Raw genomic sequence first — 25,120 nt, 5'->3', positions numbered from 1 at the left:
CCTGTGCCAGTTTTGCTCATTAAGTATGCATACTTTCAGGTTGTTAAGTGCTTCTGTGAAGAAAGGAGAATTTTACAAATTTTTTCATGAGGAGTGATAGAAATATAATTAAAAGCAGGTTTTTACCCACCTTAAGAAACAATCGTATCCCTTACCTTTGCCTACTCTATGTAACACTTTTAAACATTCTTATTTTCTCTACTTCTATACCCCAAATGCAGCAGTTCACAGAATCTTTTTTAATCATTTGATTTCCATTTCATGGAATACATTATATCTGGGATACATCTTGAAATTGGATGCCATTTGAGGTATGGCCTATTTGTACATTTTAGGAAAAAAGTAAAGGTGGGAATAACCAAACTGCTTCAGTGTCACTGAAAATATTTTTTGAGCATCCAGAACAGGAAATACCACTAGTTTATAATTTAGTGGAAGATTGTGTGTACACACACACACCTACATACATGTAGGTATGTGTATATATATTTAGACTTAGGCATGTCTGTATGGCTGTAGTGTTGAATTTACTTCTAGCTGAGGTAGTGTGGAATTACACTAGAACAAAAGTCTTAAAAATAGTGATGGAAAAAATTGAACAGGCAATCAGGAGGTCTCTGTCACCTACTGTGGCTGGGCTTTGGGGAAACTTCTTAACTTGTTTTAATTATAAAATAAGAGGTAAGGTAACATGTAAGAACCTTAACATGTAAGGTTCTTTCCAAGTTCTGTACTTGGACTTATTTACCCTATGAGCAAGTTTTCTGAATCCTTTTCTGGATAATTTTACCCTATGAGAGTCTTTCAAATCCCTTCCAAAATAATTTAATGCATGTTTATGTGTATATATATGCCTATCTTCAAATTAGTGGTTTCTCTAAAGTTCTGAATTTAGCTTTTTAAATTGAATCATTTTCTGTGTCTTTAAAACATCAGGGAAGCTTTGTCCTCATTTTTATCTTCCATTTGAAAGGTTGTAAAACCTTAACTCCTGGCCATGGCCAGGTAGCACAGTGGGTTAGAACATTCTATATGTGCCCTGACTCCGCTAAGCCTAGGGTCACGGCACATACAGAAATCAGCCAGTGAAGGTGTAAGTGGGTTGAACAACATATTGACACCTACCCACTCTCCACTCTTCCCCCTCCTCCCTCCCTCTCTCCTCCTCCCTCCCTCCCTCCCCCTCCCCCTCTCTCTAAAACAACAACCAAAAACCCATTAACTTCTAAAGTTAAGGTTATGAAACTAAGAGAACCAGGGTTCTGTAAACTGTGGGCCATAACTGTTTTTGTAAATAAAGTTTTATTTAAACACAGCCACACTCATTTATTTACACACTGTCTCTGACTGCTTCCTGTTATAAAAACAGAGTTGCGGCAGAGACCATATGGCCTGCAAAGCCTAAGATACTTACAATGTGGCCCTTACATAGGCTTAGGAAGTAGAGCCTTGCCAAGTTATAAAGGACAATTTTTCTGTGTAAATTGCCAGTTTATCCTTCAGTAGTTGGGTTTTTCTTTCTCTATTTAAAAAGCATTGCCAATACAGTCTTTCCTTTTTTCATTACTGCAATTCATGTCTTCTATTAGAGCATCTTGAAGTTATTTTATTATACTCTTAACCATTAATTAGCATAATTTATCCTTTGATTTCACAGGAAGATGAAAAATTTCTGACAGATTTGTTTGCACAACTAACAGACGAAGCAACAGATGAGGAAAAAAGACAGGAATTGGTAAGAAATTTCTTATTATAAAGGACATGAAGCTAAAACAATAGACCTTTTATAGTCACTTGCCCTTTTTCCTAATTTCAGGTTAACTTTTTAAAAGAATTTTGTGCGTTTTCCCAAACACTGCAACCTCAAAATAGAGATGCTTTTTTCAAGACTTTGTCAAACATGGGCATATTACCAGCTTTGGAGGTCATCCTTGTAAGTCTGTTTCCCCTTATTTTTAATTGCCATTATGTTTTTAATCTACAAAAGTGTAGTGTATTTTTATGTAACATGCAAGTACTTAATTATAACCAATATTTAATATTAGCTTTGTATTACACAACATTAAAAAAAGCTATAAAACTTCAGCATTAGAGTTCTTAAAGAGTACTGAAAGACTACTCAGAGGAATTTTCCATATTTTTATTTTTTAAAAGATTGTATTTATTCTTAGAGAGGGGGAAGGGAGAGAGGGAAGCATCGAAGTGTGGCTGCCTCTAATGTGCCCCCCCACTTTAATAATAATTTAAGTTCACAGCCTGTTGACATGTTAAAGTAGAAAAGTAAATTAGAATAAAAGAAAGTATAACTTTATCCATAGAACAGGGGTTTTTACATGCAGCAGAATATCCTTGACCTCTTTCTTTATTGCATTGTTTTCTTTTAATTTGTTAGGTTTTGAATTTATGTAGCCATAAATTCCCTATTTTTATAATTATGAGCACTTAATTATAATTAAGTGCTTTTTGTCTGCAGGGCATGGATGATACACAGGTGCGAAGTGCTGCTACTGATATATTCTCATACTTGGTTGAATATAATCCATCCATGGTACGAGAGTTTGTCATGCAGGAGGCACAGCAAAATGATGATGTAAGTAAGAAGTTAACAGAGCAAAAAATAACCAACAAGGTAAATATTATTTGCACTAACAGTAAGTATTTATACATGGGGAGCAATAACTGTATTTACTTAAAATTTAAATAGTTGACATTTGGGAAAGTGTAGCCATAATATCAAATGGCTTATTCTTCCCCTTAATTGGCTCCTGTCTCAGTTTTAAAGTGTGCCTTACAAATGTTCAGCTGAAATTCTTTTTTAAATTTTTTGAGTGTTTCTTAATTCTGAAGTGAACTTTCTATATTGTTTAAATCATTTAACCAATAAATTGTTATTCTTTTTTTCTTTTAAATAAAGATTTTATTTATTTTTGGAGAGAGGGGAAGGGAAGGAGAAAGAAAGGGAGAGAAACATCAATGTGTGCGAGATACATCGATCTCTTGCTACTCACACACACCCACTGGGAACCTGGCCCACAATCCAGGCATGTGCCCTGACTGGGAATTGAACTGGCAACCTTTTGGTTTGCAGGGTGGTACTCAGTGCACTGAGCCTCACCAATCAGGGCTAAACTGTTATTATTTATGTGGAATTATGAATAACTTTCCTAGGAAAACATTGACTTGGCTAGGGATTGATTTTCAAAATCATGAAGAAGGAAGGAATCAAGCATAGTTCTTTGGACAGTATTTAGGGTGCCTTTACTGCCTAACCATGGGGAACAAGCTGTTGTCTTGTTCATGCACGCACACACCGGTTTTAAAGTAAGGGAGGGAACCCTGTACCCTGGCAGTGCATCGTATGCGAGAGCCCTAAGTGTGTGTGCTCTGTTCTATTTTAAGTAATTCAAGCGATGATTCTGCTCCCCCCCCTTCTTCCCCTATAAAATCTTGAAAGTAATTTTTTGCTTGATAATAAACTAACGTTCTGCCCTGAACTCCTTAAGGGAGGGGGGAAGACATCCCCTTAAGGCTAGAATTCTGTATGGATTTTTTCCCTCTTTTTTAAAATATGAGAAAATAAACTTTTTAAAAAAGAAACTCATTTATGTGTAGTGATGTTAAAATGGAGTAGAATGTCTGGTAACTTCTATATTTAAGGTTTTTTAAAAAATTGTAATGTCAGAATAGGTGCAGAAAAGTACAAGTTTGAACTGTTGTGTATTACATTTTTCTTTTATAAAATAGTCCAGTCTTGAAAACCAAAATACCTGTATTAAAACAAAGGCTATTCTTGTTGGCCCTGCAACCCACTAGTTGAACACACATTGATGTACTTTACTCACATGCAGGTCTCTTGATTCCCAGTCTTAATCATCATTTTCATAAACTGTTCTCATTTCCCTTTTGTTCGTCCTTCCATTGTATGTATAGGCAAGAGCAGGGATCTTTCTCATTGAGTCCTTCTCAGTTAGTATTTACTCCTGGGCCAGGAACACCAGTCCTAGCAGACCTCAGGAAAACCCACAGTCTTCTATGACATTCGGAATCTGTATAGTAAATTTATTCTCCTCCTGTCCTCTAAACACTAATCTCATTTTCCCCAATTTCAGACATGCAGGTACCAACTAATTTTTTCTTAAAATGGAAACTTTATATTATTCCCATAAATGGAGAACAGGTATAGATATCATTTGCCATGAATAGAAGGAATCCACAAAAATGCAGTGAAAGTAGAAAAAAGTTACAAACTGTAGCTAAATATTCTTACTATTAAAGCTATGCATCTAAGGCCCATTACCTTTCTTCTGGAGGGATATTTTGTTAATCAGGAGGTACAAAGATTATTAGTACCGAACTGAAATTCTGTTTTTGCTTTAATCAGATTTGAAAATACTAGAAAAAAGTTTCTTTACAGTACTTTAAGTGTAATGTGTTTGTACCACATTTTAGGGAAACAGTGTCATAGAACTTATTTAATAAGTCAGTCATTTCATTTTGTTTGTAGTTAACGAGACAAATATAATACTGTAGTGTGTCATAGCATGTGCTTTTTCCATTCTCTCGTAATAAGTGGTCTTTTTGTATTTTTCTCACCAGGATATTTTGCTCATCAACCTCATTATAGAACATATGATTTGTGATACAGACCCTGAACTTGGAGGAGCAGTCCAACTTATGGGCCTGCTTCGAACTTTAGTTGACCCAGAGAACATGTTAGCTACTGCCAATGTAAGCCATGGGTGTGTCTTTATCATGCTAGTGTATTGTTTATTGCTGGTAGGAACCAGTGCAGTTAAAGTTCATGGAAGTGTTTTTGATTTCTTAGAAAACAGAAAAGACTGAATTTCTGGGTTTCTTCTACAAACACTGTATGCATGTCCTCACTGCTCCTTTACTGGCAAATACAACAGAAGACAAACCTAGCAAAGGTAAGGCAGTGCAGGTTGGTAGTTCTTTGAGCTTGAATTCTGAAACTCAGTGTTAATATAAAGGCTTTGTGTATTTTCAAAAGAGGTGTTTAAAGTAGAATGTCTTTAAAATGCTATAATCAAGATAACAGAAAGGTAAAAGAATATAAGAAATAATTATTTGTTTGCAGAATTTAGAAAAAATTTGTTAAAGCAATAATTTTTCATTTGCATTTACATAGGTGAAATAATGAATGAGTTCATTTTGAGTTATTTGTACTCGAGGTATGTAGTAGAGCAAAGCTTGTATTCAAGATTAAGCTAATTTTTTAAACATTTTATTTATTTGTTTTTAGAGACAGGGGAGGGAGGGAGAAAGAGAGGAAAACATCAGTTTCTGGCTGCCTCCCACGTGCCCCCCAATGGGGAACCGAACCGGTGACCCCTTGGTTCATAGGCCATCACTCAGTCCACTCAGCCATACCAGCCAGGACAAGATTAAGCTATTTTTATTTGCATTCAGGATTGTTCTTATATTTTAATTATTTATTATTTCTTCATTTTACTCCTTTAGCTTTCAGCTTGTGTGTGTGTTGAATTCAGAAAGTAGTTTTATGACCTTCATTTGGAAATCCCTTATTGAAACTTAGGGAATAAATACATTATTTGGTCATACGAATTATCAATACAGTATTTTTTTTAATCCTCACCCAAAGACATACTTACTGATTTTAGAGAGAGGGGAAGGGAGGGAGAAAAGGGAGAGAAACATGGGTTGGCTGCCTCCTGCACACACCCCAGCTGGGGACTGAATTTACGACCCTTCATCCCCACGGCACTGCGCAGCCAACTGCGCCACACTGGCCAGGGCTCGATACAGTATATTTTAATTTACAATAGGACCCAGAAGATGAATGTTGAATTTACCTTTTTTTATGACTCTAGAATCAAGTCTTGGAAACGTGGTATTCATTTTTCCTGTCTACTTGATTCATAGTAGGTAAAACTTGAGGCTTCTTTTCAAACCCGTATGTTCAGTTCATCAAACATTCTTCGAGAGCCCATTGCATGGAAGGCATGTGCTGTGACTTTTAGGGGCTTAGTGGGGGAATTGAAAAAAGTGAGTAATTTCAGAGGCTTGCTGCCTGGTGAGAAAGATAAACCAGTCATTATAATTCAGTGTGGATTCATTGTGTGTAAAAAGGAGGCACAGAAGGTAGTCAGATAGTCGATTCACGGAGCAGAGAGAGTAATTCCAGCAGACGAGACGGTGTCGGACAGGACCCCCTGTGCGGGTGTGCACATCTGCCAAGGGCTGTGTTAGGGCAGGGTGGGGCGTCCTTACGCTGGAATAAAGCAGGCCTCATAGCTGGTGTCCAGTCTCTGCTTGACTAGCTGTTCAGACTTGGGTCGTGTGCAACTAAGTCCTCATAGAGTTGTTCAAGAAATGGGGAGCGTCATTCTCGGCACATGGTAGGCATTCAGTGAACGTCAGTTTCCTTTTCCTTAACTTTAAAATGTTGGGTTAATAGAAAGGATTGTACTTGACTGGAATTTGGATTCTTACATTTGGGGAGGAAAAGAATATTAGCCATTAAATAAACTGTGTTTTGTTTATAGATGATTTTCAGACTGCCCAGTTGTTGGCACTTGTGTTGGAATTGTTAACATTTTGTGTGGAGCACCATACCTACCACATAAAGAACTACATTATTAATAAGGACATCCTGCGGAGAGTGCTAGTTCTCATGGCTTCGAAGCATGCTTTCTTGGCATTATGTAAGTGTTGCTTCTGGTAGACTTACTGTTTATATATTATCATGTTGTTGGTATCTTTATGTTTCCCTGCCTGAGAAGAAGAGATCACTAATCTCAGGCCAGGAGAGCTAATACTAAACCACACGGATTGTGTACCTGGGCCGCATTTTGAACAGGTGATTGTTCTGACTCTCTTCTTTCTTGTTACTATACAGCAAAGGAGTAGAGTGTATCAATAAAGTATATTACCTTGGAGTATTACATTCCACCTAAGTATTGTATTTCACCTAAGATCATTTTACCTCAGTTATTATTTTTTAAACAGTGCAGCATTACTAATGACAAATTAGCTTTCTTCTTGTGAGACTAGAGTCACACATGAAAACATGAACGTTTTTGTAATTTGGTAAATTTATAGCTAATCGAATTGAGTTCCCAAAACACATTCTAAGTTACAGAATGCCTAGCACAAATGTCTATAGATGGTTCATTGTTAATTCCACAAATAATTTTTCTCCAGCTTTATTTCTATACATTTGACATAACATTGTGTTACCTCATATATTTTAAAACAGGTGGCAAACTACAGCTGTTACCAAATCCAGCCTGTGGTCTATTTGTATACAGCCTGAAAGCTAAAAAATGGTTTTTGTGTTTTTAAACAAAAAAAAACACCCCGAGTCCACACGTGGCCCACAGAGCCTGGGACACGGGCTGTGCTGCCCTCCGCGGGAGTGGCCCGGCCGCTCTTCGGGGCCGCACACAGTCTTACGTCACAGTCGTTTTCAGCTACACGTGTTTTTCAAAAATTGGCTTTCACTGTATTCTTAAAGACCCTACTTTATTCAAATTAAAAACACTTTTTCTGAATTGGAAATACGTTGGTCTGGAATATTGTGAATCATGTAGCAGCCGCCTTCTTTGGTTAAGCTTGCAGTCCCATTACAGGGGCCCCTAGAGGCTAATCAAGAGATGTCTGCTGGTAACTGACTGACACTTTTTGGGTGTATAGGTAAGTTTTGTTGTGTTGTTGTTGTTTGAAGACACCATTGTCGTACACTAATTATAATTAGTACGACACTTCTATTACTTCACTTAGAAATTGTTTTTGCCTGATTTTTAAAAATAGCCTTAAATTATGAAAACAATTTTTATATAAAGTTGTTTCTGATGTTGACAATTTTCAGATATTCAGTACAACTACTTTATGCTAATTATCCAAAACCTTTGATATTACCTTAGTAATCTTTTTAGCCAAGAGTAATAGGTAGCATCGGTGGCATTAAACTATACTGCTAAAAACAGCAAAACATAAATGCATTATTTTGCATGTCTGTGAGCTAATTTATTAGCACATGTGAAAGAGGAGCTTTTAAACTCGTGTGCATTTTCTACATGCCTATCACAGCAAAAGTGAGAGCCCCCAGAGCAAGCTGAGAGGGAGTTTATAATGAATGCTTCTTTGAATGTGTCACCATAGGAGATTTTATTTGCATGTGGGAAAGGGAGTTTCTGAGCAGACAGGACAGCATGGAACAACAGAATAAATAACAAGTTAATCAGTTTTATTTCAACAAACTTAGTAAACACCTACTGTATTTCACTGATTCTAAGATTATATATTTTTATGCATTTATCATTTCTCAAATCAAGGTGAGTCTTAACAATGGCATGTCATGATCTATAGCTTTTTGTTTGTTCATTGTTTTCTTAGCAGTAGAAAAGGTAAAGTTTTTTGCAATCATTGGCATCTTAGATTTCAAAAAGAATGATACATACCTGGTCCTAGGATGATTTAAGACCTGGACTCAGCGGTCAAGGGGATCAGAGTTTATTTAGGAGGATGGTCTATAAAAATCAAAACAAACAACACCTTATGCACTGTGTTTTGATGTGTTAAGATGTGTAGTGGAAGTGATTAATTCTACATGGTTGAGGCAGATCAGGAAAATTTTGGAAAAGTTGAGTGTCTCCTTGTTACGGGCGAGTGCTGTTCTTGTCGGAGTACACAGTTCAGATGTGTAAACGTGGAGAAGCGTGGTGTCAGTGGCTTGGTACAGTAGAACACGAGTCCTGTGGGAGAGGGACAGGAGAGGCCTGTTCTTCAGGTCTGTATCTCATTTGGCTTGTGGTACTGCAAAGAAAGTTTCTCATAATTTAATGAGAACTACGAAGAGAATCATTACAAGTTAATGAACATTTACACTGTAGGAAATTTAAGCATAACAGATAAATCTTAGTTGTGTTTTATTACCATTAATATTTTCCAAGCTAAGTTATCATTAACCCTAAATCCTAAATTATTCTCAGTGTGTGGCTATCTCCCCAGGATTGAGACTATAAATAGCTTTTGAAAGATGCCAGTCAGTAGGAGTGCGCTCTTTGGGCCTGGTTTTGCAGTATACAGTAGGAGTTTTTTATCAAGGGTTTGTAAAAGAACTAAGCACAAATGTGAGAATATTTAAGATACTTTTGGACTTCTGATAATGAAGTACATTAAAGTAAAATATTGGGTATAGTTTTTAAAAGGGAGGGTTTTATAAGTAAATTTAGATGCATACTTGTAAGGACAAAGGATAATGAGTGGTTAAATGTAAACAGTTTGGGGACTTGAAGACACTTAATATCTGCTGCTTCTTAATTAGTATACTTTTGTCATATTTAAAGACAACTGCTCAAGTCTGTAAGTGAGACCAGCAGTACTTTCAACGCTATCCATATGTACATACGTACACAGGTGAGCACGCACGCGTGTGCGCACACACACACATACACCCCACCCCAGTAATATCGGTCTTCTTGGCCTTTTCAGGATTCTTGGGTCTTATATTGTAACATTTTAGCTCATATTTTTATGTTTATATTCATGTTGAAAAATATGGAAATCTGTAAGAGGAATGAGATTAAGTATGTTGGAGATGCTTTCATTTAGCGATAACATTAGTTACATATGATGTAATCCATATGTGTATGGATTACTCATTTTAGACATCATTGAAACTGAGCACAAAAGACCCCTGGCATGCCAGTCATGAAAGCTGGAGGTATAAGCGGAAGCAGAGTGCACTTTACATTGAAACCCTGTGGTCATGCCAGTGTGACCTAGCCAAAAGCTTCCTCTAAAGCCCCTTTGAGCAGCTTGACTTCACAGAATGCACTGGTAAATTTTTGAAAGCAACTTTTTATTCAACAGCGAAGAATAGTGGTTGGATATTTTTGATGCACGTTTCTTTTGGGAGTGGGGTTTGAGTGGAAACAACACAGTTTTTGATACAGATAAATGAGGGCGAATGAAAATGAGAGGAGCAAAATAAAAACACGGTTAGAACTGCCTCTGTCTCCAGCAGCAGTGGCTGAACAGAACTGCTCTTGAGGGGATGGTGGTGCCATCTGCATTGGTCTTAGTGAATTCTAGGAAGGGAGCTGCTTTCCACTTAACCTAGGAACCACCCAGGAACTGCATGGGGACCACAGGGTCCAGCTAGTGTCTGTTATGGTAGGACACAAGTCTCCACAAAGCCGGCAAATTCTCTAAATAGCTCTGGCCTCAATTACTAAAAGCTTAAAATTTGGCCTTAGTGGCATGAGCTCTAAAAGTATTGATTTTGATTCTAACAAATGGAACCAACTGCCTAAGTTACTTTGTCTAGTAACATTAAATGAAAAACCAAACTCTAAAACCATTGTTTTGGGAAAATAAGCCCTTGTTCGGATTTGACTTAAAACACAAAGATGCCTCTTATTGTTTAAAATGTCTTATTTCACCATGGTTTTATGTATTTGAAAATATTCAATAGTTTAAAAAATAAAATGCAATTACTATTCTATAAACTATTTTGAAGTTCCCTGCCCAGAGTGTCTCTTTAGAAAGAAGCACTCTTAAAGTTGAATTGTTAAGGCAGTTTATAGTCACCTGTACCTAATTGGGCATTCGCTTGTGGACCTCTTTTCTGCCAACTGAAGAAAAATTGAGCTGCTTTACTCCTCTGCCTTCCCACCCAGAAACCGTGTCAGCATGGTTGCCTGGCTACCTGCTCATGAAGGACTTGATTAATAACAAATTGGCAATTTAACGAGCCACTTCCATGATCTCCAAAGAAACCAAAATACAAACACAATATTTAATCTTGCCAACCGAAGACGATGTGACTGCATGAAGTGAGTATGCTTTTTTGAACTGTTTACAATAACTGGGGCATTAACTTACTGATGATCCATTTAGGTGAAGAGGGCTTTGTTGAAGTCTAGCTGTCTGTATATTTGGATCTTGACGAATGGTGACTTAACTCCCCATGCCTCAAGATGTAAATATACCTTTTAATCTGTAAGTTAAAGCCTAATTAATTGTAAAAAGAAAAACTATGAAAAAATTAAAAAGCATACTCGCTGCAATAAGCATAGAGGACCACATTTTAAAAACAACATCCTCTAAATTTGTTTCTAAACTATGGGAAGGCAAATTTTGGGTCACGCAGATTTTTGTGGTTTATAGCATTTCTACAAACATCCATAAATCAGTGCAACCCATAAATTCTGATGCAAAATCGTGTCCAAAAATAATGATCAAATTGTATGGTGGATTGTCCTGATAAAGCAATGGTTTTTCTATTGTTTTGAAGCTAGCAGTAAATAAGGATATGTTTAGAATTCTCAAAGTAGACGATAGGTTAGTTCATTTCTTAGCCCTGTCTTGGCTTCTAGTTCAGATATAAAGTACATTCTGGTCATTACTGACTTGCAGAATTTTTCTGGCTCTCTAAGACTTGTGTTCTATGGTGACAAACGCTACTTTGGAATACATTTTTTGGTAACGCTTTGGTAATCTTAGGTTCGCACTTTGGAAACAATAAAGTCACTGCACAAAGAGCTGTGTGTATTAAACAGCTCTTTTTGTAAGTCTAAGATAAGGAAATGTGGTGGGTAATGTGAACAATGCCTCTTTGTTTCAGGTGCTCTTCGTTTTAAGAGAAAGATTATTGGATTAAAAGATGAGTTTTATAACCGCTACATAATGAAAAGTTTTTTGTTTGAACCAGTAGTCAAAGCATTTCTCAACAATGGATCCCGCTACAACCTGATGAACTCTGCTATCATAGAGATGTTCGAATTCATTCGAGTGGTAGGTTCTGTGCTCCTTCAGTTAGAATTCAGGCTTTGTTTGAGAAACTTGAATATGCATTATTGATACCTTGGCTTATTTGAGATTGTTATATTTGAAGAGAATTTCTAAAAGAAAATCTGTGTTACCCAAAAGTGTTGTGAGAGACTTAGTTCAAACTAATAAAAACCAAAACAATCTCTCGGCAGCTGTGACTCCTTATTACAGGATAGGTCAAAGCTGCTGCTGTGGTGATAATCATTTTTAAAAAGTAAAATTATAGTAGATAAGTATTTCGATGTGTTTTTGTGTAACTTTCTTGACTTTTCTCCCATATATTTCTAGAGAGCAATTTTATAGCCAACTCTTCTTGATTCTTTAATAATATATTCACCAATGGCTCTCAAACATTGCTCTGTATTAAAATTATCTGTGGCATACTTTTTAAAAACTTATGGTAAAGTAAATATAACATAAAATGTGTTATCTTAACAACTTTCAAGTGTATAATTCACTGGCATACAGTGCATGCACATTATTGTGCGACCATCACAACCATCCAGATGGGCACTTTGGGTGTGATTGATACCTATCTGTCCTCACCCGAGGACATGCTTATTGGTCTTTAGAGAGAGGGGAAGGAAGGGAGAAATAGAGGGAGAGGAGCATCGTGGTCGGTTACCTTTTGTACACATCCCAGCTGGGGAACGGACCCATGCCCCTGGCATGTGCCCTGACCGGGAATTGAACCTACGATCTTTCAGTTTGCGGGATGATGCCCCACCAGCTGAGCCACACCAGTCAGGGCGTGTGTGATTTAAAATATCCGTGCCACATCCCGCCCCAGACATACCGAGTACAGATCACCTAGGCTGCCACCTGGGCATTTACTTTGCAAAGACCCACAGGAAGTGCGGAAGTACCCAGTATGTTACGCCCGTTTCATTGTTGGATGATCTCTAAGAGAGCATAATAATTTTATGAAGTTAAACTTTTCTGGTGAGTTTGTCAGTTCACAACAATTAGGTCACTATCTTTCTAAAATAACATTTCATCTTTTTATTATAATTCTTTTCTATAGGAAGATATAAAGTCATTGACTGCTCATGTCATTGAAAATTACTGGAAAGCACTGGAAGATGTAGATTATGTGCAGACATTTAAAGGGTTAAAATTGAGATTTGAACAACAAAGAGAAAGGCAAGATAATCCCAAACTTGACAGGTAAATTACCACATATTTGAACCTGTTCATCCAGTGAGTGACAAGTCGTGTGGCAGTGGCTCTTTTCCGCTTACGTTTTACCCTTTGGCTTGGCGGGAAGGAGGAGACGGCAGGTAGCGAGTAGAAGCGCTAGTGTTCGGCGTAGCGGGCACTGCCCATGTTTGCCGAAGGCGCAGGTGGGGGCTCGCCCTCGGCGTGTGTGGAGCGCGCCGATGGAAAGAGAAAGTGCCGCTTACGTGGCGTTGAGGCTTCATGTGTTGGACCAATCCGAATATTATCATGCTTGCTTTGAATTACTTTAAGGTTACAAATTAAGAAATGTACATTTTCCTAAATACCTGAATTCACATTTTAAAATCCATAAATTATGACTTGTGGATTTCTAATGTTAAGTTTAATAACTGATGCGTAGTAGTACAATTTTGATAATAGGAAGTTGAATTCCACTAGTTACTATCAGGTTTGGCAGAGTGTGTTTTTAAATTATATGTGAGGTAAAAACTTTGTCAGCCTCTAGTGCATAAATGTTTTATCCCGTTTATCTGGTAAGACTAGATCTAATTCAGAGCAATACTTGAAGTCTATCTAATGAAACTCTTATGAGTCTATTTACTCCACCTTCTTCTCTTTAGTATGCGTTCCATTTTGAGGAACCACAGATACCGAAGAGATGCCAGAACACTCGAAGACGAAGAAGAGATGTGGTTCAACACAGATGAAGATGACCTGGAGGATGGAGAAGCTGTGGTGTCTCCGTCTGACAAAACTAAAAACGATGACGACATTATGGATCCAATAAGTAAATTCATGGAAAGGAAGAAATGTATGTTGAAAAGACGGGCAAGCAAAAATGAAGTCTTTCTCTCTCTCTGTTTATCCTTGTTTCTTGACACAGTGATTAGTATCCAATTTGTATGGGTCACAACACAGATTTTTTAAATGGTTGCTTTATAGAGGGTGAATTAATAGCTCTGTTGTGAAGGTACAGGCTAAATTTTCTTAATTTGACTTAAGGAGAAAAAGATTATTTCAGGAAGGGTAGGTAGGAACAGTGAATATATTACTGAAAGTTTCCTTCCTTCTCAGCAGTAAAATCCAGTGGGTGATGGTATTGGCTGCTTTGTTAAGCTTTGTTCAAAAATTGATCTGCGGTGTTTCTCCCTGGCAGAGGAGTAAGCTGTTTAATTGTGATTTAGTGTCACCTCACTTGGGGGAATTTTTAAAGGGTGAGTATGGTTGTGACAACTATTGACAATATTCTTATTTTTAGTAAAAGAAAGTGAGGAAAAGGAGGTGCTTCTGAAAACAAACCTTTCTGGCCGGCAGAGCCCAAGTTTCAAGCTTTCCCTCTCTAGTGGGACAAAGACGACCCTCACCAGCCAGTCACCTGCAGCAACTCTGCCGGGTTCTCCGGGTTCGCCGGGGTCCCCAGGATCTCCGGGCTCGCCTGGGTCCGTCCCTAAAAACACGTCTCAGACGGCAGCTATCACTACCAAGGTATATTTCCGACTCCTGGGCCTACCTAATTTAAGCTTCCTCAACAATAATTGTTTTGACTGAGAATCCCTTTGCTTACTCTCTTTTGGAACTGGTTTAGCATTTTTCAACTAGAGAATCATTCTCTGACCACCACCTGAACTTACAAAAGTTGAGAATTTTCTGGAAGTTTTTATGACCGGTACAGAAGTCTGAATACATTCTAATTTTGCTTATTTGCATTTTAGAACCTGAGGATCACATTTGTGTGTCAAAACATTTACAGAAATTTAAGATTTTTTTTTATAGAGAAATTTAAAAGTTTTAAGGCGTTTTTTCAATCAATTCTTCCAATTAATAAAGACTTTGGTGGGGGGGAGATAATCTAAATATCTAGACACTACTAACTTTCTTGTACCAACAAGCAAGATATATAAGAAATTAACCATCTATTATTAGTGACATTTCATATAAAAAGGGATCAAAATTTTAACACCAAAAATGTAGGAAAGACACCTCAGAATGAAAACCAATTCTTTTGGTTTCCTTATGCTGCCCAAGACTAGCATAGCCGGCTGGTATTTCAGGCATATGGACCTAAATCAGGAATATACCGCCCATCTGCATGTGTGCGTCACTCTGATGTGAGCAGGGGACCTCTGGCGTGAGGTCTAACAGTGAGTGTGAGAGATGCTGAGGTGAAGGGACGTGCTCAGGACAAGAGCACTGTGACTTTCCCCCAGCCGTCTGCGTAGAGCGAACCGCAGTGGTGTCTGGTGCGCAGGGATACAGGGAGTCCAGGCGAGATCATGGGGGGACGGGGCCAGTCCACTTCCCCGACAGCCCGCAGTCTGCCTGCCCACATTTCCAGTGGTCTCTTGGCCTTCTGTAGTTTATCTGGTACTCTGTAGACTTCCTTTAAAGATTCTAATCATTAATCTTAAAAACATTTTAATCGCTAATGTTTTTATCTCCTGGGACTTACTAGGATTATAAACTACTAAAAGTTTTTACTCTGGAAAATTTAGGAAATAAATAAAAAGAATGAATTTCAGTTATATATAGTCTCACCTCCCAGAAATAACCACAGTTATATATTGAGGTGGGTGTGGGGGTTCTGTATCCTTTATCCATACTTACAATCCTTGTTTCTGAACAGGGAGGCCTTGTGGGTCTGGTAGATTATCCTGATGATGATGAAGACGACGATGAGGATGAAGACAAGGAAGACACGCTACCATTGTCAAAGAAAGCAAAGTTTGAGTCATAATAATGGCAACTGCCTACAATCAGTACCTGTAGAAAAACTGGTTCTCTACCCCTACCCCCCACAAAATCCACAACAAAGCAGTGGTCTCTTGTGAATGACTGACACGGATCAGCCTCACATACTTGACTTCTGCTCATCAAGTGCCAATTCAACGGAGCAGGAGGAGGGGATACTACACATTAGGGGGAAGACATAAGCCTTTGAGCTCTCCAGCTTGGACCACACATTGCCCTTTTCTCAGGGAAGGAAATGGAAACATAAAGCCAACAGGGCAGGGGTTTTCTAAGTGGATTGACTGGTCAGTTGCTACAATCAATATGCTTTCTCGGACCATGTTTGGGACTCACAAGAATAGGCTTTTTGGCCATAATTCTTAACTAGTTAAGAATGCCAGCAGTTTCTTTGTATAAAGAGACCTGCCTTTAAAATCGTACATTCTGAACATTTTAGTCAAACTACAACGGGTTTGGAAAACCTATGGGGGAGGGGCGAATATAAAGTTTCCTCTTTTTTATCTGTTCCCTTTGCCCTTCGAACTGCAGATTTTTTTTAAAGTGGGGTTTTGTCCCTGCTTTATTAAAGATTGAGTGGAATTCTAGATGTGGTCATTTGTGTCATAATTTTTTTTTTGTTTCATTTTGTTTTCGATTTTTTTCTCCCCTGAGTGTATGCTTAGTTGAATATATATATTTGGGACCATTAAAACTTTTTTTGATGTAATATAACTTAACGTTGTGCTGGTACCTGTTTTACCATGTGTAATTTTTGTTCTACATCACAGTTCTTAATTTGTTTAGAGTTTTATGAAAGATGGTATAGTTTTTATTGACAGAAGCAGAGTAATCTTACAACTATGTGCATACAAAAGCAATACTATTTTGTGACTAAATATTTTATATTAAAATTTACATCAGCAACTGTCTTGAGAATTCAGGGAAGTAGAGTGAAATTTAAAATTTCAACAGTTTTGTTAAACCTAGAGCCGTGAAATTAGTATTCCAAAGAGATTCTGAAACTTCGTATCTTGGGAAAATGACGGTACATTAAATCAAAATTGAGGATGGATGATTTAAAAATAACATATTTGACTTTTGAATAATAAAAAGAAAAGTGAAGAGTAAGATAAATCGTATTAGTTGTATGTTTCGTTCTGTTCCTTTTTTTTTTAACTACTCCCTTTGGAATACCAGTTGGAGTCGAAGGTGGTGGCTCCTAAACGCATGCCCGGCCAGAGGACCCCCAGACAGGGCCTAAGTGAACAGCATTTTTAAATGGGTTCTTTTTATCATCTCAGGTGTGCTGAAATTCTTTTAAGAAAATGAAAATAACTACCTTAGTTCCACATGCCCTCACTTTAAGTGAAGATTTTAGAACTTACTGAAGAATTCATTTGCCAATGTAGATAAAAATTAATATCCAGGAAAGGGCACTGTTTTAAGTATCATATACTTGGAGTATCATCTATTAAGCACTGTGTGCTTCTGAACTTCTCTTTTTGCTTTACTTAGTCCTCAGTAAATTCTAATTTGTGGTACCAAAAACAAGGTTATATTGAATAGTTGGGTAGGAAATCAGAAAGCAACGTTTGCTACAATCCTGGAAAGAGTTTTGTTGTTAGCTAATTACTTTTTTAATAGCAACTTTGCATAATTAACCAGAAGAATTTAAGTGTATTTCACTGCAATACAGAGCTACTTCTGAGTCACAAATTCTGGCTATTAACAACTGAAGTTTATCAACTCACCTAGCAAATACAGAGAAGAAAAACTTGACAGGATCTAAGTTAATTACATTATGTCTTTGTTGCCTAGGAAGAACTATGAGATGTTTGTGCTTTAAACATACAGTTTAAACTCACCTTTCTCAGCACTTCTCTGCCTTCATACTCTGAGGGTTCCTGGGTAGAGGGAAGAAGCATCCCTTGCCTTCATCAGTTGTAATCTAATATATATAAATATTTTTTCTTAAAGGAAAGTGACCTAAGTCTTTTTTTTTTTTTTAAGATTTTATGTACTTATTTTTTAGAGGGGAAGGGAGGGAGAAAAAGGGAGAGAAACATCAGTGTGTGATTGCCTCTCAAGGGCCCCCTACTGGGAACCTGGCCCACAGCCTAGGCACATGCCCTGACTGGGAATTGAACCGGCAACCCTTTGGTTTGCAGGCTGGTGCTCAATCCACTGAGCCACACCAGCCAGGGCTACTATATATTTTTAAGAAGTTAACAACTATTGGCCTTCGACATTTAGGAGATGCCCTTTCATTGATGGACTATTGTGTTTCCTTAGTGATTATGGTTACTGAAGCAAAAACTGTAGCAAAAACAATGTGCTATAATAGGAGAAATGAGGTCTAAAACAGCTTGTCATTCCATTGAAGAATGTTAGCCAGAAACACACTTAAAATTGACAGTTCACCTGACTCAAAGAACACACTTAAAATTGACAGTTCACCTGACTCAAAAGTCCACGCTTTTAAGCATAGGCACTATCTCAATAACTGGTGTAAATATGTACATAGAATATTTTCCATTTTAATGATGCTTATAAGTTCTTTTGCTCGTTTTGTAATGTTTATAATGAAAATTTCACTTCTCAAGAGTGATTACAAACAGTTTCTGAAAAGACGGTTTTCTAACGACTGTAGGAAACCCCTTCCCATCCCGACGTGCCCAGAAATGCTACGCTGGCATTTTTGTTGACAGAAGCCTGGTGGTTTTGCCCTGCCTGCCTGTGTCCAGATCCTGCGCTTGGTCCCCAGGAACTCCAACCTGCAAGGCACTTTTTGTGAATTTGGAAATGGGGAGTCATAGAGCAGAGGGGGAACATTCCTTTTGGTTTTGTGGGGGTTTTTTTAAACTGATTTAAGCAGTATTCTCTACAAAGCTTGCAAAATTAGAATGGCAGGTTTAAACTTAGAAGATTATTTCTCTAAGTGGAAAATTTTCCAAATTGTCTACAATTTCTAGTACTTAACCATAAAAAAACTGTTTAAATAGCATCGTCAAAATCCCTTTTGGAAGAAAAGTGAGGACCTGTAAAATTCTTATATAAGGTTATATTAACTTTCTCCCATAACATCTGTATTGAGCAAGAGGATTACAAAAAATTTTGCGGGACAGATTACTGTCCACCAGGTACACTGGGAGGTCAAGACCACGTGAGGCAGTGGACACTCGCCTGTATGTCGTGATACGCAGTGCTACATCAGTAGCTACATCAGTGTGGTTTCCCCTTGGCCTTACTGCTGCTTCATCTTGGCTCTTTAGAATGTAACTGTTAGCCTCTCTTCAGACAGATGATGTCTTAACTACTGGAGTCAGATGTCTTGTTCCTTAAAATAGCTCTGGTTGGAGACAACTTTCCTTGACCTTTTCACTCTCCTAGGAAAGTTATTCCATGGACTCTTAGCGCATAGTTATTTTCTTCAACATGATGCCAGATGGGTTTCTTTCTATTCCCACCATTCAGAGGAGAAACCACTGCCTGGTGAAGGTCACACCCTACCTGCCAATTCAGTGGACCCCTTTCTGTCTTCATAGCACTGGACACTTCCCGCTACAGCAGTGTTTACTGCAGGCTGCTGGCTTCTTGATCTTCCTCTTGGCTTCTGTTGCACCATGTGCTTTAACATTAATGACCTTTCTGTCTCTTCATAGCTCCCTACTTTACCCCTTAAATGCTACGATTCACTGGGCTTCTGGCTTGAGTACATATCTCCCCAAACTCCAGCCAGGCCGCATTATTTGCACGTCCCTGACCCAATCATGCCGTGCCCTAAAAGACTGACCTGAACCTGTCGTGTGCCTCTCTCGATGCCCTCCTTCCTTCCTTGCCTGCTGATGGACTTGTGTTCACCTTTCCACATGCATTAAGTGTTCCCTGGTACTCCGTCTTTGAAGGAGGAGTATGTTACAGCCTTTTCAACTTCGTATTCCATAGTACCTAGCATGACACCTAGCCCGCAGATGGATCACCAAATGTTTACTGGATAAATGATGGTAAGACAGAACAGTATGCGCACAGAATACACAGCCTGGGGAGAGTCGTAGCCGATGCCCTTGGCGCAGTCAAAAAGTTTGCTTCAGCCCTGGCTGGTGTGGCTCAGTGGATTGAGCACCAGCCTGCAAACCAAAGGGTCGACAGTTCAATTCCCAGTTACAGCACATGCCTGGGTTGCGGGCCAGGCGCCCAGGAGGGGGTGCACAAGAGGCAACCACACACTGGTAATTCTCTTCCTCCCTCCCCCTCTCTCAAAAGAAAAAAAAAGTTGCTTCATTCTTGACCACAAAATTTCCTCTTGTGGATATAAAGGGGGAGGACTCCAGACTTCTGTCCTTTGTACCTCTGAGCCTTAGATTAGGAGCACAAACAGTTGTATTTTAGGTTCAGTAAATTACCTCATCTTAATTCGTTTCAACAACACCTGAAGTTCTTACAGAAGCTTTCCCGGTCTATTCATCCCTGGCTCCAGCACCTCTTAACTCTTACTGGTCATAGGCCTTAACGATGTAAGTACAGACCCTGCCTTCTGTTGCTGGACCTAGCCATGAGCTACAGATTTCAGAGACCACTCACATACTGGCCTGATGTTTACTAAATCCCATGCTCTTAAATGTCATACCATCTTGGTGTATTTCCCGAAATGTGGTTTCTAGAAGGCAAGCCCAGATTTGTGTGGTTTCTCTTTGTATAGCTATTAGTACAGTGACACAGATAGATGGTGATTAGGTACATGGGTGGAATTCACCAGAAGAAAACAGGTGGTAAGTTCCTTGAAATCAGTCTTGGTTTTTTTGGATCTGACACCAAAAGCAAAGGCAACAAAAGCAAAAATTAAAAAATGGGATTCTATCAAATGAAGAAGCTATACTGCAAAGGAAATCAAAATTATGTTTCCCTCCCTTCTCTCTCTAAAAAATAAATAAAATCTTTTAAAAAATGAACCTACTGAATGGAAGAAAATATTTCAAATCTGGTAGGAGCTTAATATTCAAAATATATGAACAATTTACAGAACTCAATAGCAGCAAAAATAAAAATAATCCAATTAAGAAATGGGCAAAGGATCTGAAGACATTTTTGCAAAGATGATACAGGAATGATCAACAGTTCCATGAAAAGATACTCAACATCACTAATCATTAAGAAAATCAAAAGAGCAAGATAACCTCACACCTGTTAGAATGGCTAATATGAGAGGTAAGAGGCAGAAATTGCTGGTGAGGATGGAAAAAAGGAATCCTTGTGCACTATTGGTAGGACTGCAAACTGGTACAGCCACTATAGAAAACGAAAGATTCCTAAAAAAATTAAAAGAACTATGATCTGATCTTGCAATTCCACTTCTGGGTATCTATCTGTAGGAAATGAGAACACTATGTTGAGGAGATACCTGCACGCCCATGTTCAGAGCAGCATTGTTTAACCTGTTGAAGGATGAACGCAAGAACGTCATGATGTAGACACACGCACACACACACACACACACGAATATTACTCAGCCATAAAAAGGAAATCTTTCCATGCTAAGTGAAGTAACTCCGAGAGAAGGACAAATACCGCGGATCTCACTTGGATGTGGAATAAAAAAAAAACCAACAACTAATAAAAGAACAGATTTGTGGTTACCAAAGACAGAAGACGGGGGAGGGGAAATTGAAGGAAGGATCAAACATACAAACTTCTGGTTATAAGTTCAAGGGATATAATGTACAATGTGATGACTACAGTTAACCTTGCTGTATGGCATATATATGAAAGCTGGTAAGACAGTAGATCCTAATAGTTCCCCTAACAGGAAAAAAATATCTACGAGGTGACATGTTCACTAAACTTATTGTGGTCATTATTTCACAATACAGTTGACCCTTGAATGACACGTGGTAGAACTGTGTGGGTCCACTTACACATAGATTTTTTTTTTCCAGTAAATACAGTTGGCCCTTCATATCCGAGGTTTTGCCTCTGGATTCAACTGAGGATCAGAAACAGTATTTTCACATTCCCAACCATGTTTTCCTAATTGCAGATTGAAAATACTGTTTTCAATCAGTGGTTGGTTGAATCCACAGATGCAAAGGGCCAACTGTAGATTTAAAAGTTACACGCAGCCCTGGCTGGTGTGGCTCAGTGCTTGAGTGCCAGCCTGTGAATCAAAGAGTTGCGGGTTCGATTCCCATGCCTGGGTTGTGGGCCAGGTCCTTGGTGGGAGGGACATGAGAGGCAACCACACATTGGTGCTTCCTCTCTCTCCCTTCCCCTCTCTAATAAAACAAATAAATCTTTAAAAAAAAGTTACATGCAGATCTTTGACTTTGCAGGAGTTGGTGCTCCTAACCCCCATGTTGTTCAGGGTCAACTGTGTACAGAAAGTCAAATCATTATGCTGTACACCTTACACTTAAACTCTGTTGCATGTTATTTGTGTCTCAATAAAACTAGAAAAAGAGAAGAATTTTAATCCCGATACAAAGCTATAGTCAAAACACTGTGGTACTGGCATAAAGACAGATACATAGATTAATGGGATAGAATAGAGTCCAGAAATAAACCCTTCATATGTGGTCAAAGCATTTTCGGCAAGGGTGCCAAAACCTTTCAGCGGGGAAGGTCTGTCTCTTCAACAGGTGGTGCTGGGAAAGCCGGACATTCACACGCAAAAGAATGAATGAAGTTGGACTCTTACCTCAAAAAGGATCAAGGACTTAAGAGTAAGACCTAAAATAATAAAACTCTGAGAAGAAAATGTAGGACAAATGCTTCATGACGCTGAACTTGGCGATGACTTCTTGGACATGACACCAAAGACAGATCCACCAAAAGAAAAAACAGAAAACTGGACTTTATGAAAATTTAAAAATTTTGTCCATCAAGAAAAACAATCCACAAAGTAAAAAGGTAACCCACAAAATTGGAGAAAATACTTGCAAATTACATATCTGATTTAAGAGTAATATCAAAAATATGTACAGAACTATTACAACTCAATGAAAAACAAAAAGTCCCATTCAAAAGTGGGCCAAGGCCTGGAATAGACATTTCTCCAAAGAAGACATGTGAATGGTCAATAAGCACATGAAAGGGCACTCAGCAGCATGAATCATTAGGGAAATCCAAACCAAAATGAATGAGATACCACCGTAAATCTATTAGGATGGCTACCATCAAAACAAAACCCAGAAACAATCAACTGGGCCAGAATGTGGAGAACTGGGACCCTTTGAGCACCGTTGGTGGGACCGCAAAACGCTCTAGCAGCTATGGAGAACAGTGTGGAGTTTCCTCACAAATAAAAAAACAGAATTACCATATGATCCAGCAATCCCACAATACCAGAAAGAACTGAAAGTAGGGTCTTGGTGAGTATTGTACACCTATGTTCACAGCAACATTATTCACAACAGCTAAAACATGGAGGCAACCCGAGTGTCCATCGATGGATGCATGAACAAGCAAGATGTGATCTATACATAGAATGGAATATTTAGCTTCAAAAAGGAGGAAAATTCAATATTCTACAACGTGGAGGAACCCTGAGGACAATAAGCTAAATTAAATAAGCTACTGGTCACAAAAAGATAAACTGCATGACTCCTCTTATAGGAGACATTAGTCAAAATCCCAGGGACAGAAAGGAGAATGGGGGGCCGCTGGGGCTGGGGTGGGGGAGAGTGGGCGTTACTGTGTAATAGGCACAGAGTTGCAGATTGACCAGCTGAAACCATTCTGGGGATGGATGGCGATGACGACCGCGCAGCCACGGGAACAAACTCTACGCTGAAAAGTGGTTGTGATGGTAAATTTCATGTGTATTTTAATACAATTTTTAAAAAGTAACTTCTGCCCCAGCTGCTATAGCTCAGTGGATTGAGTGCCAGCCTGTGAATCAAAGGGTCGCTGGTTCAATTCCCAGTCAGGGCACATGCCTGGGTTGCAAGCCTGGGTTACAGGCCAGGTCTTCAGTTGGGGGCACATGAGAGGCAACCACACATTGATGTTTCTCTCCCTTTCTTTCTCTCTTCCTTCCCCCCTCTCTAAAAATAAATAAATAAATAAAATCTTTACAAAATAAACTAAAATAAAATAGAAAGTACTTTCTATTATGAAAGTAATATATGCTCCTTATAACAGAAATCAAATACAGAGACACATTAATGGCAGATGGCCACTGCCCCACAGCCCTCAAGTTGTACAAATAATTTAAACACCTATCCTGTAATATAGAGGCCATTAGCTTACGCCGAGAAGCCAGCATTTTCTGAGTGGGGTGGAAACTCTTATCAGAATGAAGCTAATTACAATACTGCTTCTGTTTAGGAAGCAATGTATAAAACAGAAATTATTTTCATGCAGAAATGAGAGAAAAATTTTAAAAACAAAGGTTGAAGTCTCAGACAAAGTGAAAGCCAAGGGGTGTTCTGGGGAGATGGAGGCCTCTGCTTGCTTAGTGGTTAGCATGTAACCCGTGTGGCCAAAGGGGCAGAAGATGAGGAAGACACAAGGACTATGAATGATCATGAACCCTTTGACATGCATCACCTTCAACCTCAAAATCACTCGTATCAATCATATAGGGAAAATCTTCTTATTCTGAGTTTAGAGATTAAGAGATTTTTAAGAAGTAATTTGTCCAGCCCTGGCCAGGTGGCTCAGTTGGTTGGAGCATCATCCCATACACCAAAAAGGTTGCAGGTTCGATTCCAGATCGGGGCACATACCTAGATTGTGGGTCCAATTCCTGGTCGGGGCGCTTATAGGAAGCAAATGATTGATGCATCTCTCTCCCCCCTTCCTATCTTTCTTAAAAAAAGAAAAGAAGAAAAGAAGAAATCAATAAACATATCCTTGCATGAGATTTTAAAAAAAGAAGTAACCAGTCCAGGTCACTCAGCTCCTCAAAGCCTTCCTACCCTGTGACCTGACTACCATTCAGTTTCCGTGACCCAGGAACAAGGATGCTGAGTCAGTTCCTGACTGTGAGGTGCGGGGGGTCTCCAGCCAAGAACTGCGGAAATATCAATGGTCATGAACCAACACACAGCAAACGGACCCCAAACAAAGTCCTGACCCGGCTGTGGCCTAGGGACTGTCACCACCCTGTCTCACCAAGGACTGTCAGGAAAGTTTTGTGCAATACTATGGATCATGGTGAAAGATCGTGCTCATCCAACAAATAACTTTAAATGTCCCCTCCTCCTCTTTCCAAAACAATTAAGGTCGATGTGAAAAAAGTCCTGGCCGCACAATCATCCCTTACTTTACAGAACAGGGGCCTTCCAAATAAAGATGGGTGCGCGGATACAGCTTATACCCATTTTCCAGCCGATTTTCCGAAAGGAGCAACGAAGGCATTAATTAAGGAATTACGGAATTTCTGGTGCACAGGAGC

At 38.8% G+C, this 25,120-nt stretch overlaps 1 protein-coding gene across 2 annotated transcripts in view; it reads left to right on the top strand.

Moving 5' to 3' along the window:
• Positions 1-16,331, top strand: part of PPP4R3A (protein phosphatase 4 regulatory subunit 3A) — a 36,141-nt gene extending 19,810 nt beyond the window's left edge. Inside the window, exons 5-15 of one of the 2 annotated variants that reach the window (XM_045822269.1) lie at positions 1,658-1,735; positions 1,817-1,933; positions 2,474-2,590; positions 4,597-4,728; positions 4,826-4,928; positions 6,528-6,686; positions 11,615-11,784; positions 12,845-12,987; positions 13,620-13,810; positions 14,258-14,484; positions 15,623-16,331. In XM_045822269.1, coding sequence (XP_045678225.1) covers positions 1,658-1,735; positions 1,817-1,933; positions 2,474-2,590; positions 4,597-4,728; positions 4,826-4,928; positions 6,528-6,686; positions 11,615-11,784; positions 12,845-12,987; positions 13,620-13,810; positions 14,258-14,484; positions 15,623-15,733 — 1,548 coding nt within the window. In that variant the 3' untranslated portion in view covers positions 15,734-16,331. Of the gene's footprint in view, positions 1-1,657; positions 1,736-1,816; positions 1,934-2,473; positions 2,630-4,596; positions 4,729-4,825; positions 4,929-6,527; positions 6,687-11,614; positions 11,785-12,844; positions 12,988-13,619; positions 13,811-14,257; positions 14,485-15,622 lie in introns of both variants that reach the window. The other variant, XM_045822268.1, reaches the window with a different exon arrangement.
• The last annotated feature ends 8,789 nt before the right edge of the window (positions 16,332-25,120 follow it).

This window comes from Phyllostomus hastatus, unplaced genomic scaffold (genome assembly GCF_019186645.2).
Source record: "Phyllostomus hastatus isolate PE091 unplaced genomic scaffold, TTU_PhHast_1.1 phas_scaffold_501, whole genome shotgun sequence".
Taxonomy (NCBI): domain Eukaryota; kingdom Metazoa; phylum Chordata; class Mammalia; order Chiroptera; family Phyllostomidae; genus Phyllostomus; species Phyllostomus hastatus.
Note: the sequence above shows the minus strand (reverse complement) of the source record. Positions and strands in the feature narration are given on the sequence as shown.